This window comes from Periplaneta americana, chromosome 7 (genome assembly GCF_040183065.1).
Source record: "Periplaneta americana isolate PAMFEO1 chromosome 7, P.americana_PAMFEO1_priV1, whole genome shotgun sequence".
NCBI classification, from domain to species: domain Eukaryota; kingdom Metazoa; phylum Arthropoda; class Insecta; order Blattodea; family Blattidae; genus Periplaneta; species Periplaneta americana.
The window spans coordinates 174,434,022-174,450,675 of record NC_091123.1 but is presented as its reverse complement, the minus strand read 5'-3'; the positions used below and the strand labels follow the sequence as shown (position 1 = coordinate 174,450,675).

Here is a 16,654-nt window from a genome sequence, read left to right as displayed (position 1 = left end):
AAAATATGCGTTATGTATGCCCATATAAATTTCTAATATCTGCAATAAAAAGCAATTTGTAATTGTGATGTTGCCTACCATGATGAAGCTTGCAGCCGTGTCGCCATTGTGGCTTCATCTTCTTCAGTAGGAGTGTTTTGAATAATATAATTTATTTCAAAGTTATTGTTGTATTTGTTAGTCATTATACAATCGCATTATTAATATAACGTGTGTCTATATTATTGTTACTTCAGTATAATTACTGAAAACTTAAAGTTTGCATGAAATAATTGTAAGTAAAATAATTTGTAGGTTAGCGTTACTTCTTTACTTAGAAATAGAATAGTATTAAATTACTTTAGAATGAATATAAACATTTAATGGTGAAATGTAACTAATTTAACTGGTATTGTGTACATAGACTCATATCTTCTTTTAGGATAGTCCTTACTTTAGTCAAGGCCTATATTAATTTGCAGGCCTACATATATACATCTCAACCTGGCATTGGCGGGAAGAACATGAAAAAGATTATCAGAGTGTACATTTAATTCATATTTGCGTAAACTCTCATTTCAGTTTTATATAAGGAAATGAAGATAGCAATCGAAGGATGTGCCCATGGCGAGCTGGATAAAATCTATGATTCCATACAGCATTTGGAGAAAAAGGATGGTATTAAAGTTGACCTATTAATATGCTGTGGCGATTTCCAAGCTACAAGAAATTTGAAAGACTTGAGGTGTATGGCAGTACCTCCAAAGTACCAGAAAATGTGTACTTTCTATAAGTAAGTATTCTGCTCTAAAATTTTATATCTTAATTAAAAATATGATGTTAATATCTTACACAATTGCTTAAAATTAATTGTTTTACATAGTTTAAAGAAATATATTAGTAAAATAAAGCATTATAAGAGAATGTTTTCAATAATTTAGGATATTTGAATTTCTATGGCAGTTTATAAAGGTATTGATTCATAGTGTTTTTCCAAGAGCAGATCTTTCACTGCAAACCCAGCATTCTCCTCTGTTTCCTATTTTCCGCCTTCCACATAGTCTCCGCATATGAAGGTATATTGAATGGAAATATACCAAGCCGACTGCAATTTTTTTTCGTTTACCTTTAAACTACATGTATTATTTATGCCATCAGTAAAGTGCTATGTAACAAACTGTAACTCATGCTTATTAGGTAATTACTCTATTTCAAGGAAATGTTTTAAAATATTGCTAAAGAGCTTAAACTTGAACATTTATACCTACACATATTTTTCTTGAAGGTTGTTATTCTCTCATTTGTGGTTCTTGTTATAGGTATTACTCTGGGGAAAAAGTTGCTCCAGTTTTAACAATTTTCATAGGTGGAAATCATGAAGCATCAAATTATCTTCAAGAATTGGCGTATGGGGGATGGGTTGCACCCAGAATATACTACATGGGATATGCCAATATTGTGAATATAGCTGGGGTCCGAATAGGTGGTTTATCAGGCATCTACAAAGGCCACGACTATCTTAAGGGGCACTTTGAAAAACCTCCATATTCAGAAGACACCAAAAGGAGTGTATATCATATCCGAAACTTGGAAACATTCAGATTAAAACAGGTCATTTGCTATTTAAATTACTATTTTCTTTTGCTGATCTCAGTTCATTTAATTCATCTCTTATGGGTATCCTGTGAATCTGATTTTATTTTCGGTACCATGAGAGGAGTGCATGCAGAACTACAGCAACACATTTTCAACTGTCGGAAGGAGATTAACACTACTACTAATAACAAAGAGTAAAATTGTTCCTTTTCAATAAGATTAAACGATTTAGTTTCCTCTTTACATAGGGATAGGAAGATGTTAATAGTTATGGGTCAGGTAAAAACTTACTAATAATACATACAGTATTTACTACACCAAATGAGAGGTCTTATTTTAAGAAGTTTCGTAGAATGTTCTGTTTGAATAATGATATTCTCTTTAAATAGCCTATTTCCAGTTTAAGGAAATTTCTATTTGATATTAAATTATGAGACCAAGTTCATACAAATATCCAAAACTATATTAGAAACAGTGATCACAGTTATGTGTAATGCGAATTAATCTCGTGCCTACGAAAAGGCTATATATATATATATATGAAATACAGAACACATATAGGGGATTCTAGGATATCACATCACCTTTGTAAATTTAAAATTAAAACCTAAGTATGTTATGTTCTTTACACTTAATTCTTTCTACTCTGGTGAAAAATGGGTAGAACGGAGAAAAATTCTCTCTGGCACTGGGACTCGAACCCACTGTGGCTTAGTTGATAAAGTGTCAGCATGTAGAGCTGAAAACCCGGGTTCGAGTCCCAGTGCTGTAGAGAATTTTTCTCCATTCTACTCATTCTTCACAATATGGTAATGCAGAATGCCTGCATGGAAATATATGTACTTCGGTACATTATAATAATCTTTGTACTTTGTCATTAAATTTGATAAATTTCTTAATATTTAGAAGAGGAGGTGATTTGTCCAAGAATGTTCTATATATCATATTTGAAAAACAAACTTGAAAAACTAACTGATCTACATTTCTTTAGGTTCAAAAACCTGTTGATATATTCCTGTCTCATGATTGGCCCCGTGGAGTTTACAATTATGGAGATGTTGATCAGCTGCTGAAATTCAAACCCTTTTTCACGTAAGTTTACCAAGAATGTAATATTTGGAACTGATGTCATATTTAAGATATTTTCAAGCCTGTTTTACTGAAGTCACATATTGCTGTGTCAGCACATGTTGATGCAGCAAATGTACATTTCGTGACAGAAAGAATGGGCCAACTCTTGGTCATTAGAAATGCAAAGTTCTTCTGCAGGGTTCACACGTGCAAACTGCGCTTGAAGGCATTGCTCTGAAAATCTGCGAGGTTATTTCACTTCTATTCTGTATATCATACTATAATTTTGTATATATGATATGATATGATATATTTCGTCACAGCACTTCTTTACATGTAATGGTGTACCTCACATTTCTGTATCCGGTGCCACCATTAACATATTACAGTAACACATTATTTGCAGTACACGTCTACACAAATACTCCTAATTATACTATGTATCTTTTTTGTTATTTGGTTAATCTCCCCTTCAGTATTTCTCCTATATTTCATTTGCTATTCTCTATTTGTTCATTAATCCTGATATATCTAATATTACATAGGCCTACTCATTTCAAACCCCCTTTTTCTCTAACTACTATTCACTAAAATCTCAATTTCAATTTTTCTCTATAAATTATCATATTGAATTATTTGTCCTATTTGTTCTTTGACCTTTTCTCCTATCTTTCTCTTATATTAATTTACTGCTCCAACATTCAAATGTTAGTACTAATTTTATGCTGTCACTTGTTCACTTCTCTTAACCCTTTCTCACTATTTTCTCTCATTCCTATTTGCCCTCACTTTCACTTTCTCACTATTCTTCTTACACCTAATCCTTTGTCACTGTTCTCACTTCCTATAAATACTTATATTTTATTCTACACATCTGCTTATACACTTTCCCTCTCCCCTATACTTCTCGATCTTTTCCAGTTTCACTTTATTTGCACTTTTTGATCACATCCACATTTTTTAAACGTATCAAATATCTCTGCTATATCGTCAAGTGTTACAGGTTCTGACCTTTCTTTACTGTTCGTCTCTGCCTTATTTCTGACTTTGTCTTTCTTTCTATTTATTTCTTCTTCTATTCCTCTTTTATTCCCCCCCCCCACGCTTTCACTTTCACATACTAGATTTCCACTTACACTCGCACCCTTATTCTTTTAACTACTTTCTTCCCTATCATTTCCTGAATCTTGGTTTCTCTTTTTATCACCCCTCGCCTTTTTTCTAGCGCCCATGTTTCTTGTTCTGTTATTGTCAGCATTCCTTCTGGAGTGCGCTAACCTTATCGCCATCGTATGTAGACTAGGAATCTGCTTACGCTGCATGATCATGTTACTGTTTTCTTCTCCTTGCTGTGCCATCATCTTTAAATTTTGTATATAAGAAATTCAATGTGCGATTATTGCATTCTTCATATTCATATTAAACATTGCATTTTAAGATGTTTCTGTTTTCTTTTTTAGCAATGAAGTGAAGACAAACACACTTGGCAGTAAGCCATGTGAAGAATTGTTGCATCTTTTGAAGCCCACATACTGGTTTGCTGCACACATGCATGTGAAATTTGCTGCACTTGTTCCCCATACCTCAGTAAGTATTGAAATATTAATAGAAGTGAGAGCATATAATAATTCTTGTAATAATAATAATAATGTTGTTGTTAAAGGCTTATAGCGTAAGTATGTACGATTCTAACACGTTCTCTCTTTGTGTAGGATAATGAAGATGACAGACAGATGACAAAGTTTTTGGCATTAGATAAATGCTTGCCAAGAAGGAAATTTTTACAGGTGAAGTATTCTATTATTTATATACAAGTATTTTTTTCTTCACATCCTTTAATAGTACATTATGCAATGAGCCTATAATGGTAGTAATTAAGACGCGAGTATGTTTATGAAACGAGCGCGAGTTTCATAATTTTCATACAAGCATCTTAATTACCACTATAGTCAAGTTTCATATGACTTTTTATGCTCGACCATATTTCTAACTTGAAATAATTCATAAGTATTCATGTTATTCTTATCTGAGTGAGGAGTGGAACTGACCTTGTGCAATACCTCGTAAATTGTGAGATGTGCGCAGACGCGAAAGTATTGATTTTTTCCGAGAAACAAATGTCCACATTGACCTTGATATAATCTAGAGAGTAAAATAGACATTAATCTTGATATAACCTTGAAATTGAATTAGACATTGACAAACGAGATGACAAATTGAATTTATTTGAATATTATCTACAATTAACGCTAATTATTATAGTAACAGAACTGACTTTATTTCAAATATAGGTGATTTATTGTGCAATTGGTGAAATGAATTTGCGGGAATGTGCTTTGTGAAAGGCTGGAAGATGATGGTGAATTGATGTTAATTTGTGTGTTGTTTTTTTCGACTGAGTTTAATATTGTATTTGAGATTTCAATTTTATTTTGGATCAATTCTTCAACATAACCTTCTGTGACACTATTGGATTTCCAGCCTCCGTGGCATATCCAAGAATAATCGATACTTGCGCTTTCATATTGCTACAATGGTATTTTCTGATTGGTGGAACACCTGAACTTTAATGAGGTCCATTAAAGGGCTGCTACCAGGTGTATAATTACTACATTTTGGCATGGTCGAGCATAAACATACAAATAGCACTCATGTTTGTAACACGCAACTGAAAATGTGGGAATGTAAATTATGACTTAGAGTTCTTATCAGCATCATCATCAGCATAACGGCCCTTTTTGCCTCCCTGAGAGTCTTCCAATCATTCTGTTCTAAAGCTTTCACTCTCCACTTCCTTACTCCCACATTTTCAAGGTCCTTCTGTCATCTTATTTTCTGTCTGCCAAATCTTTTTTTACCACCCGGGTTTGTATTCAGAATGATTAATGCAATTGCAGTTCAGGGTTCTCACAGGGATGATAATCAGAACTACAAAATGTAATTTGTGTTCAGTAGTGCAAATTGATTGCTGAGAAGTGATACCACGTATCTGTGAATTAGCAGGGGAATGAGAAATCTATTTTAAAATTAATTTCTCTCAAAATCTTCTACTCGAGGACAAAATAGTAGGTCACTTTCTAATTTTGTGAAGATAATAATAACGCATTTATTCTAAATAATAATGTAGTTAAGCTAAATTACCTTTTTTGTAGATATGACGTATCACTTCTTAGCCATCGAAATACAGCATTTACTGTTCTCCTGCACATCATTTCTAATACTCCACTTTAAGTTCTTCCCCTCCCAGTGTGTGTGTGTGTGTGTGTGTGTGTTTTTTTTAACTTATTCTCTATGCTTAAGGGGAGAGGATGGTATTTTTTGGTGAAAAATGAGTAAATTTAAAAAAAAAAATTCTTTAAAATACTCTGTGATATGTGTGGAATGCATAGCATAACATTTTGTGGGTTGCTTTAGCAAGGAAGGGCAGCACTGCTACTTACAGACCTGTTACTAAATCTACGTATTACTCTGTGAAGAGATTTATTAAATCTACATACTTAGACTTCAACAAACAAAATTTGATAACTCAATCCCAAGGGAAAAATTGGAACTCTCTGCATCAAAATCCACAGTTAATTCCCGATTTACCACAAAAATCGTCTGTAGCTGCATTTAGATTGGCAACAGGCCATGATTGTTTGGCCAAACACCTGCATAGAATTGGAATATATCAGTCCCCTAACTGCCCATTGTGCAACTCAAACCAAGAAATGGATTCGGAACACCTCAAAATCTGTGCTTCAGTGGCTGGTCATGATAATATCTTTGAAAAATATTGGAGTGCAAGAGGTCAAATGACTTTATTGTCAAACACCTGGCATTAGAAAACAACAACAACATTTTGTGGGTATTTGTGTCCTTATCGGATGTTGAGTCGCCATCTTTAAACTTCCTGCATTATGGATTTTTAAATCACTCGCCCATTTTTATTGTTGTTACCGGTAAATAAAATTTTCAAAAAAAATTTTTTCTTTAAAATACCCTTTGATATGTGTGGAATGCATTGCATAACATTTTATGGGTATTTGTGCCCTTATCGGATGTTGAGGCGTCATTTTTATACTTCCTGCGCTATGGATTTTTAAATCGCACGCTCGCTTTTATCGGTTTCCAGTAACTTCATTTTTTTTTTTGCTACATTGCCAAACAAAAATGGATATAATTTCTGAACTATTAAAGATACATGAATGAAATTTAGAACACACATTCTTTAGACTATTAGGAAACTTTTCTCTGCAACAAAATTTTGTTAATTGATTTCATTTTAAAAATACGTCCGTTTGTTTGCAAGAAAGGAAATCAGAAAATTGTTATTAAATTTTAATTGTTTCTTTTACAAACGTAGGGACTAATATCAAAATTCTGTTATAGACAGTTTGTAGAACATGCTTTTGCAAATACATTGCAAAAAACTGTTTGAATCTATCTTTAAAAACGGTTTAGATATATCAGTTTTGGTACAATTCTGCATTGGGTATATTTTTTTCAAATTTGTGCCCCCAAATAATTTTTTTTTTTTTTCCAAAATATTTTTATTTGGTTGAGTTGCCACAGCTATGAGCTCTCTACATACAAAAAATTAATAGTTTACACCAATTAGGAAAAAAGTTTCAAAAAATACCATCCCCTCACCTTAATCCTCATGTAAGCCCTTTTTGTTGCAGATTGTTGACATACAGCACAATGTAATGAAACCAATTGAGCTTGAATATGATTTAGAATGGCTTACAATACTTCACTTCACAAACCATCTGCTTAGTGTCAGCAGAACCAACCAGTATATGCCTGGTCCAGGAATGGATAGCAGGTATGTTAAGAGCATATCAGTAGGTGTAGATTCTTCTCTCCTTCTCCTTAGGAGGTGCCGTTTTTAGTTTCCACAGCCTTCAGTTGTTCCAGTCTCCTACTTGTAGTCCCTTCTCGTCCATTACTTGGTGAATATACGTTTCCCATATTAAGGTGGGTCTACCTTTTCTCGTCGACCTAGGTAGCGCTGGCCTTCTGTGCTCGAGATTGCGGGTTCGATCCCAGCCTAGGTCGATGGCATTTAAGTGTGTTTAAATGCGACAAGCTCATGTCAGTAGATTTACTGGCATGTAAAAGAACTCCTGCAGGACAAAATTCTGGCACACTGGCAATGTTGATATAACCTCTTCAGTTGTGAGCGTCGTAAATTAAACCATAATTTTAAATTTCTACCTGTTCTTCTCTTTCTAATAGGAGTCCATTCCATTATTCTGTTGACCATCTATACTCTGGCTTTTTTATTTATAAAGAAAATAACCTGCATATTCAGACCATGAAAGAGAAAGCTGTGAAAGTAATTGCTTCTGTGGAAATTTGCCCATGCGTAACAAGGGCGGTTTAGAATAGTTACCTATCTTATCCTTTCAGAAATAGTGCTCTGTACCTATGTACATAGTCTTAAGGGGACACTCAACTTAAAAATTGGAGAAAAAGTGTCATAGAAATGAAAAATTAAATTTCTACACTAATTTAAGTGACAGAACTAAATCAATACGCAGAATTCTTCCCTTGTTCATTGAAAAGTCACAGTCAAATGCACAAAGCCAAAAAATAAAAAATGATAATTAAACGTGATATTTCAATTAATGATTGATTAAAAATTGAAATATTTTTTATTTTGAAAAGTATTGGATCTAATGTGCTGAGATTTTGCATGTTACTTTCCATGTGTATATTAAACTTTTTCTCCAAATTTGAAAAAGATTGGTCAAATAGGAAAAAAGTTCCAAAATATAGTTGAGTGGCCCCTTAAGGCTCATTCACAATGAAAATTAAACATAACGTAAGCGTTAACATAAGAATATAAACGTTGCCGTAAAATCAAGATCATTCACGATGGAAACATAAACATAACACCAAACATACTTGGTAACCATGGAAACATAACGATGATGCCATTCCCTCATATTCTGTCGTATACTTCAGCGCTCCACTATTGTGTTCTGTTTGCAAATCACGTAAGCATAAGCATGAAAGTTTGGAGTTTGCAAACTTTCATGTTACATCTTATGGTAATGTTTATGTCAATACTTATGTGAATCATTGTGAATGATCCCATTTGGTAGCCTGGGCGCAAACTTCTGTGTTTATGTTACAGTTATGTTTAATTTTCATTGTGAATGGGCCTTAAGTGATGATTTCTTTGTGCTGAAGATTGCAAAGGCCTTTTGACTAGGGATTGTACAAAGCATTAGGAAAAGTATCTTACGATCATCTTAGGTTAAATGTTAAAAGTTCTAACGGAACAAGCATATAGGGATTTATTTGTCATGTAAATATTTGTACTGTAATAAGTTAAAAAAAAAATTTTTTTTTCCTAGATGGAATTTCACACCAACAAAAGAAGAAATGGATTTCATAAGACTGAAATTTAATGGTGACTTAATTATACCTCACAATTTTACACAGACTACACTAGCATTTGAACCAAACAACTGTGATTCCTCGGATAGCAATGGACATCATTCATTTAGTGGGCAAGCGAAAGCCAAGATAAACCCACAAACAATGCTCTTCTGTGATAAGCTGAGTGTTGATGATCCAATGGCTTTACTTTTGACCCAATCAAAAGACTCGTCTTTTAATTCTAGCCAGGTTTGACATTTTCAGCCTTCTTTTCTATTTTATACTTTTCTTTTTGTTGTATTGTAAGTTGTGCTTAGTGCAACAGACTGAGAACAGATGAATGGTTCAAAAGATTTAAGTACTTGTCAGATTTCTGCAGCTAATACAATTTTAACAGTTTTCTAATGCATGAGAAATTAACATTTATGTTAACTATTGTATTGAATGCATACATTCGAAGTAACATGAATGCAGAGTAACTAGCAGCCATACTAAATGTATTTTATGCTCGACCATGCCGTAATGTAGTAATTATACACCTGGTAGCAGCTCTTTAATGGACCTCATTAAAGTTCAGGTGTTCCACCAATCAGAAAACACCATTGTAGCAATATGAAAGCGCATGTATCGATTATTCTCGGATATGCAATCAAAAGACAACTAGCGAAATGTCACGAAGGCTGGAAATCCAATACTGTCACAGAAGGTTATGTTCTGTTACTATAATAATTAGCGTTAATTGTAAATAATATTCAAATAAATTCCATTTGTCATCTTGTTTTTCAATGTCTAAATCAATTTCAAGGTTATATCAAGATTAATGTTCATTTTACTCTCTAGATTATATCAAGGTCAATGACATTTGTTCCTCGGAAAAAATCAATACTTTCATGTCTGCGCACATCTCACAATTTACGAGATATTGCACAAGGTCGTTCCACTCCCCAGTCAGATAAGAATAACATGAATACTTATGAATAATTTCAAGTTAGAAATATGGTCGAGCATAAAAAGTAGTATGAAACTTTCCTATAATGGTAATTAAAACGCTCGTATGAAAATTATGAAACTCGCTGGTGCTCGTTTCATAAACATACACGCGTCTTAATTACTACCATTATAGGCTCGTTGCATAATGTACTATTGATCTGCAACGCAGTGTATTATAATGGTTGATTTTCATATTTAGGCCATGTAGTACTTTCGGAATTTGCCTATGGTAGCATTTCAAGTCTTTTTACAAGTTAGCAATATTAATGTTACAATGAAAGAGTAATGGAACGGAGAAAAATTCTCTCCGGCGCCAGGATTTGAACCCGAGTTTTCAGCTCTACGTGCTGATGCTTTATCCACTAAGCCACACAGGATTCCACCCCGGCGTTGGACAGAATCGTCTCAGTTTTTAAGTTCCAACTCTTGGGTTCCCTCTAGTGGCCGCCCTCTGCACTACGTCATAGATGTCTATGAACCTAGGACCAAGTCCACACATGTGCTGAGGTGCACTCATAATGAGTGACTAGTTGGCCGGGATCCGACGGAATAAGCGCCGATTCTGTCTGATGCCGGGGTGGAATCCGGTGTGGCATAGTGGATAAAGCGTCAGCACGTAGAGCTGAAAACCCGGGTTCAAATCCCGGCGCCAGAGAGAATTTTTCTCCGTTCCATTACTCTTTCATCGTATGATGACGCAGAATATCTGCATGGAAATATCATATGTACTTCAGTACATTGAAATAATATAAATATTAATGTTTTTAATGAAGATATAGTACATTATGCAACGAGCCTATAATGAAGGTAATTAAGAAGCGAGTGTGGATATTTATGAAACGAGTGCGAGTTTCATAATTTTCATACGAGCTTCTTAATTACCATTATAGGCGAGTTTCATACGACTTTTTATGCTCGACCATATTTCTAACTTGATATTATTAATTTTCTTTGTATCTGACCTTGACCAATGTCCCTTATGTTGTGAGATGTGCGCAGACGCGAAAGTATTGATTTTTTCCAAGGAACAGATGTTCACATTGACCTTGCTAGGCCATAAGAACCTACAGAGATAACATTGAAATTAAATTAGACATTGAAAAAATAGATGACAAATTGAATTTATTTGAATATTATTTACAATTAACGCTAATTATTATAGTAACAGAACATAACCTTCTGCGACAGTATTGGATTTCCAGCCTCGGTGACTTTTCGCTAATTCTCTTTTGAGAATAATCGATACTTGCGGTTTTATAACGGTAGAAACCTGACGTGTCATTGGCTGAACAGTTGTAACCTGAGTCGTCATTGGCTGAAAGACCTGACCTTTAATGAGTAGGTGTACTTTAATGACATGCATTAAAGGTCTGCTACCAGGTGTATAATTACTACATTTCGGCATGGTCGAGCATAAACATATATTCGTACATTACAAATATTAAATAGTTTTATGTGTAGATTATAATATAAATTTACATTACAATATGCTTTATTTTACATAGAGCCAGTTATCCTCATGCAGTCCGTTCCGAGAACAGTCTGGAGATCTCACACAGGTGTCTCTAGATGATAGTTCATACTTGGATACATTGGACAGCATGGAGATAGGACTTATGTCAAAAACCAACAATTCGTTCTCGCTGAAGCGTTCTATCTCCAGTCCAAGTCCTAGACGTTTGAGTCTAGCTCTACCCAGTCCACAAAACAGTGACGTGGATGAACCAATGAGGAATTTGAGAGAAGATGCTAACAGTTCACCAGATGTGCTCCCACCATTGAGAATGTCTCTGTCACTTCCAAGTCCAAGAGATAGTGATGTGGATGAACCAGTTTCTAGCGACCCATTGATCTCCCATTCTAGTTCTTCAGATCTTGTATCTACAGGAGCATCGCCCACAGGTAAGTTACCTCTAGAATATTCAGGAGTGGTGAATTATATTTCTTAGTTTGTCAAGTAGTTTATGAGCTAGGGGAACTGATGGCATAAAAATTCGAAAGGTTGTTCAGATAAACAAACTTGGGTTTCGTTTCTACAGCATTTTACACTTATTTAAAATATTAATTTTTCATTATATGGCACACTTGTCATTCTCAGTAGTCAGATCTGAAGGCAATGAATTTTAAAGGGAAGTGAAGCTGGGAGACCCGTGTCTTAGGTTTGTGTCCCTGATAGAAGGCTCCTCGATGTTGGCATTCTGAGAAAGCGTATCCTAAGTTGATTTCAACAAATACGAACCACTTCAGACATTTTCAACAGATTATGTCAAAGCATGAAATGCTAGCATAGAGGATGCATGGGGAGGCTACTTTGAGCAATTTTTGTAATAAGATGTTTTTGTAGTAGGTCTAAGTTCCTTTGTATCACTTGTACTATGAGCTTGTTTCTTAACAATAAAGTAGCATAACGCTGAAATTAAGCATTTTCAGAAACATCTTTATACTATGCGACCAAGGCGGGAACCGTTTTGTTTGGTGGCGCTGCGATTCGCTTCACAACACAGGCCATGCTGTAAAGTCCGCATCAGATGCAAAATAAAGCACATGCTGAACTGTTCTCTTGTTTCGTTATTATTAATACGCTTTATATATTATATGTTCGTATAAGTTTATAGTTTATTGTTTAGTTTTGTTTATTATAAGCTTACACACATAGAAACCTATTCAGAAAACACACCATAACATCGGTGTTCGTAAAGGAGAGAACATGAATCGAAAGTAACGTAAACTAAAGTAGCTACCATATTTTATACGGTATTGCATTTGTTATGCATTTCTTATCTTAGCATTTCTCATTCTTTACCTTCCTTTCTAATCCTACTAATTGTTTTTAGTAGGTTATTTTACAACGCTTTATCAACATTAGGTTATTTAGCGTCTGAATGAGATAAAGTTGATAATGCTAGTGAAATCAGTCCGGGGTCCAGCACCGATAGTTACCCAGCATTTGCTCATATTGGGTCGAGGGAAAACCCCAGAAAAACCTCAACCAGGTAACTTGCCCCAACCGGGAATCGAACCCGGGCCACCTGGTTTCGCAACTAGACGCGCTAACCGTTACTCCGCAGGTGTGGACTACTAATTGTTGCCTTCGCAATAGCTGCAACACGCTCTGTTGCATTCGACACAGATAGGAATAAACCAGTTGTCTTTTCTTCGTCACAAAACTTTATGGCATTACAACGCTCCACGCTTGGCTACGAAACACACATCTTCCTACACGCGGCATTACGACCAGATTGAAACACTAGGCGTTGGATGTGACAATACTCCAGCAGTAAACATACGCAGCGAGCACAAAGTTCCTCATTCTGCCACGACGGGTCCTGCCTTGGTCGTGTAGTATGAAAGTTTTTCAATGTTTTGTTGTCCGCAAAATATTTGACACCAATTTGCAATTTTGATTTCAAAGCAGCAATTACAGTAAGAATTTGTCATTCAGCTTGCACTGTAAATTGAGTAAGCTTAAAGCATAGAGTCGCAGGCACAAGGTTATGCAGAGCAATAACGTGATCTTATTGAGACGAGTAACACACACCACCCAGAAGATTACCGAAAGTGGGTATTGGTTTTCAACTCACCGGTATGGCACTATATACAAACCAGTGTAGCAAAGCAAGCTGGAAATCGTTACTAGAGCATACTCCTGCAGTGAGTACGTACGTTTGAACAGACATGGACATCCTGGGAACACAATTGGCGGTAGTGGGTGACAGGGGTAGCAAGAACCTTACAGACAGTGAACGGCAGGTGGTATAGGAGTTTTTGTTGAAAAACGCTACGGCTGACGTAGTGAAGAAAGGTGCCATAAAAGGTGCGGCAGAGAAATTTCATGTCAATAAAAGAATAGCACGCTGCATTTGGCAATGGGATCCATGCTCATCACCAAATTAATCCCAGCAATAAATGCAAAATGGCCACCTGGACCGCGCACAAGGAGAATTCAGGTGTCAGTTCAGCAGGACAATGCGCGTCCGCATATCGCTCCCAATGACCCCACTTGGATGGACGCTGCAGCAGCCAGTGGAATCACTTTGGAACTCGTGTGCCAACCGCCAAACAGTCTGGATATGAATGTTTTAGATCTGGATTACTTCCGGGAAATTCAGTCTCTCCAGCATCAGGCAGCTCCACAAACTATTGATGAGTTGATCGCCGCCATTGAAAACAGCTTTCTCTTAGCTGACACGCGACAAGCTCAACAATGTCTTCCTCACTTTGCAGTTCAATCTCATTGAAATAATGAAAGTCAATGACGGGAACAACAACAAGATTCCCCATATCCAGAAGGGGCACCTGGACCACCTCAACATCCTGCCATCTCGTTTGGAGTGTCCTCGGAACCTTTACGACGAGGCTACAGTAGCACTGCAGCAGTAGATCTGTGTTTCTAGGCAAGCTGTTAGAATGACAACCTTCCCAGTCTAACAGCCAGTTTTTTCGTCTTTACTCGTAGGAGAATGTTTCTCTTTGTTTCACTTCTCGGTCAATTTGTACTATTCCTGGAGTTAATAAAGTTGCACTCCTAGGAGTATTTATTTGGCTCAATGACTAGCCAATTTGTACTGATCCTGGAGTCACAAAGTTGTACGAGTGGTATTCATGTTCTTTTTTTGGCTCAATGATTGACCAATTTATACAGATCCCGGACTAATAATTTTTTTCTTTTGCTAATTGAGTGACAATTTTGTACTGATTCTGGAGTAATACAATAGTATTACTCATTCATGTGTTTCATTTTGCTCCTGTGTAAAATTATGGACATCGGACAATTATTATGGTACAAGAAATAAAAGCGTACTGGACAATTATTATGGGACAGAGGGAGTAATATTCAATTTGGGTAGTAGGATCTAAGAAATCTTAATCAAGCATTTGGAACATATATTAAAAATCTGAACAGTTTATTCCAGCTAAACCAATTAGTAAAGTAATAAATTATGTATTCAATTTATTTCATTATGTAAAAGAAGTACTGTTCATTGCAAGATTCAAGTAGACCAAATATAGATATATCAGTCTTCAGGCGTATTTTAACTGAAGAAAGGAGGATACATCCCTGAAAACTATGAATTTCGTTGTCCGTTGCCATTCAAGTAATGCTAAACAAATGCTGTGGTACATTAAAAGCTATTTCAGGCTGTGAAAGAAAGTGTGATATAAAAGGTTTTAACAAAGACCAAAGTTTCTGTTATTTATTTTTTATGTGATGAGAGTATAAATCATATGTGAATTTTCGTAACTTCATTCTGATTTGATTTCAGATTCAGAGGCAGTTGACATTTGTAATTCACCTTCTGATTTTCAACCTAGAATGAAGAAGTTCAAACGTCGTAATGAATCACTATATACTACTGCTGAAGATGATGGTTGATGAAACAAAGATATTTCTTTGAAACTGTGCAATCAGCTGTACATATGCATCATATGAAAAGACTTTCATAAAATCGTGAATAAAACTTATTTTATTTTAATTTTAACTGCATTTGGATAATTTAGATATAAATATATTAACAACACTCATTAATATTTCCTATGAAAATAAATACTTTAAGGAGTCTTATAATGTACATTTTCAGTTGTATGTTTATATTTACAAAAAGACCTATCATTTCTATGAAATAAAGTTGTGAAATAATTGCATTTTAAATGTATATACTTACTGTATGTATAATAAAACAGTTTTAGAAAGAAAATATAGATTTTATTCTTTACTGGTCCTTTATCAAATAATCAGTTAACATTTGGTAATATGGATACAGCAGTTTGAACAAATTTAGCTTCATTTTACCAGAATATGAATTTTCTCCAAAACTATAATTAAAGCTCACACTTATGTAATGCAGCATTTTAAGACTACTATAATTGAACACAGGTGCGATTGTCCTGTAAGATTATATTTATTTATCTCACTGGGTAAATATTTATATAACAGTTCTCCATTTGAAATTAGTGCCTTTCTTGGAGCCAGACTTGTTCTATGCATCTGTAGTGATTACTGTTCTCCAACCACGAGAAAGTCTCTGTGGGATGAAATGCAGCGGGGTAATGCTGTGAATGAATGTTGATGTCATAAGGTGTCAAGGTCACACACGTGGGTACTCGTATCTCTATTGGCTAGCTCTCACAGCACAAACAATAACACTGATATACACATTTTCATACTACCCTAGTTACAAAATTAGATCACTGTTAATCTCCTGGTCTTTTAATCCCTCCATACAGGAAATAACATATGCAGGAGAGCGCATGGTTTTTAAACTGACATAATGATATTATCTATCTACTTCGCTCCAATAGATGATGCAATAGTAAGCACATTCCTTTCACGGTTGATCTCCTGGTTGGAGAACAGTACAAAACTTAGCATTGTAGCAAAGGTAATATACACTTTGTAAACGTTCTAACATTGCTGTTGTTGAATTCTACTTTTCAACTGAGGTGAGGGACAGGGAATTTATGGCTATTTGTACAGAGTCAAGTCACATTATGGTATTTGCAATGCACAAATCTATAAAAAACATAGTTTACTAAATATTTTACCATTTTAATAAGTGAACCTACCTCATCACAAGACAAGGAGAAAATTAACACAGACCCATAGTTTGAATTTTTCATTAAATACAGTTTTAAAATTAATGATAGT

General features: G+C 35.1%; 1 protein-coding gene across 1 annotated transcript; it reads left to right on the top strand.

Annotated features, from left to right (window-relative positions):
* Positions 1-101: 101 nt before the first annotated feature.
* ldbr (lariat debranching enzyme) lies at positions 102-15,704 on the top strand. The gene is made up of 10 exons (XM_069831936.1): positions 102-274; positions 562-772; positions 1,299-1,590; positions 2,567-2,667; positions 4,107-4,233; positions 4,359-4,433; positions 7,311-7,453; positions 8,994-9,267; positions 11,514-11,910; positions 15,273-15,704. Exons 2-10 carry the CDS (start codon positions 576-578, stop codon positions 15,380-15,382), a joined length of 1,716 nt encoding a protein of 571 aa, XP_069688037.1. The 5' UTR covers positions 102-274; positions 562-575; the 3' UTR covers positions 15,383-15,704.
* Positions 15,705-16,654: the final 950 nt, after the last annotated feature.

Excerpts from the sequence above, each read along its gene's own strand:
- ldbr (XM_069831936.1), top strand. The coding sequence starts at position 576 with ATGAAGATAGCAATCGAAGGATGTGCCCATGGCGAGCTGGATAAAATC. Across the intron at positions 4,234-4,358 it reads CACTTGTTCCCCATACCTCA|GATAATGAAGATGACAGACA; the intron begins GTAAGTATTGAA and ends CTCTTTGTGTAG. Across the intron at positions 9,268-11,513 it reads CGTCTTTTAATTCTAGCCAG|AGCCAGTTATCCTCATGCAG; the intron begins GTTTGACATTTT and ends TATTTTACATAG.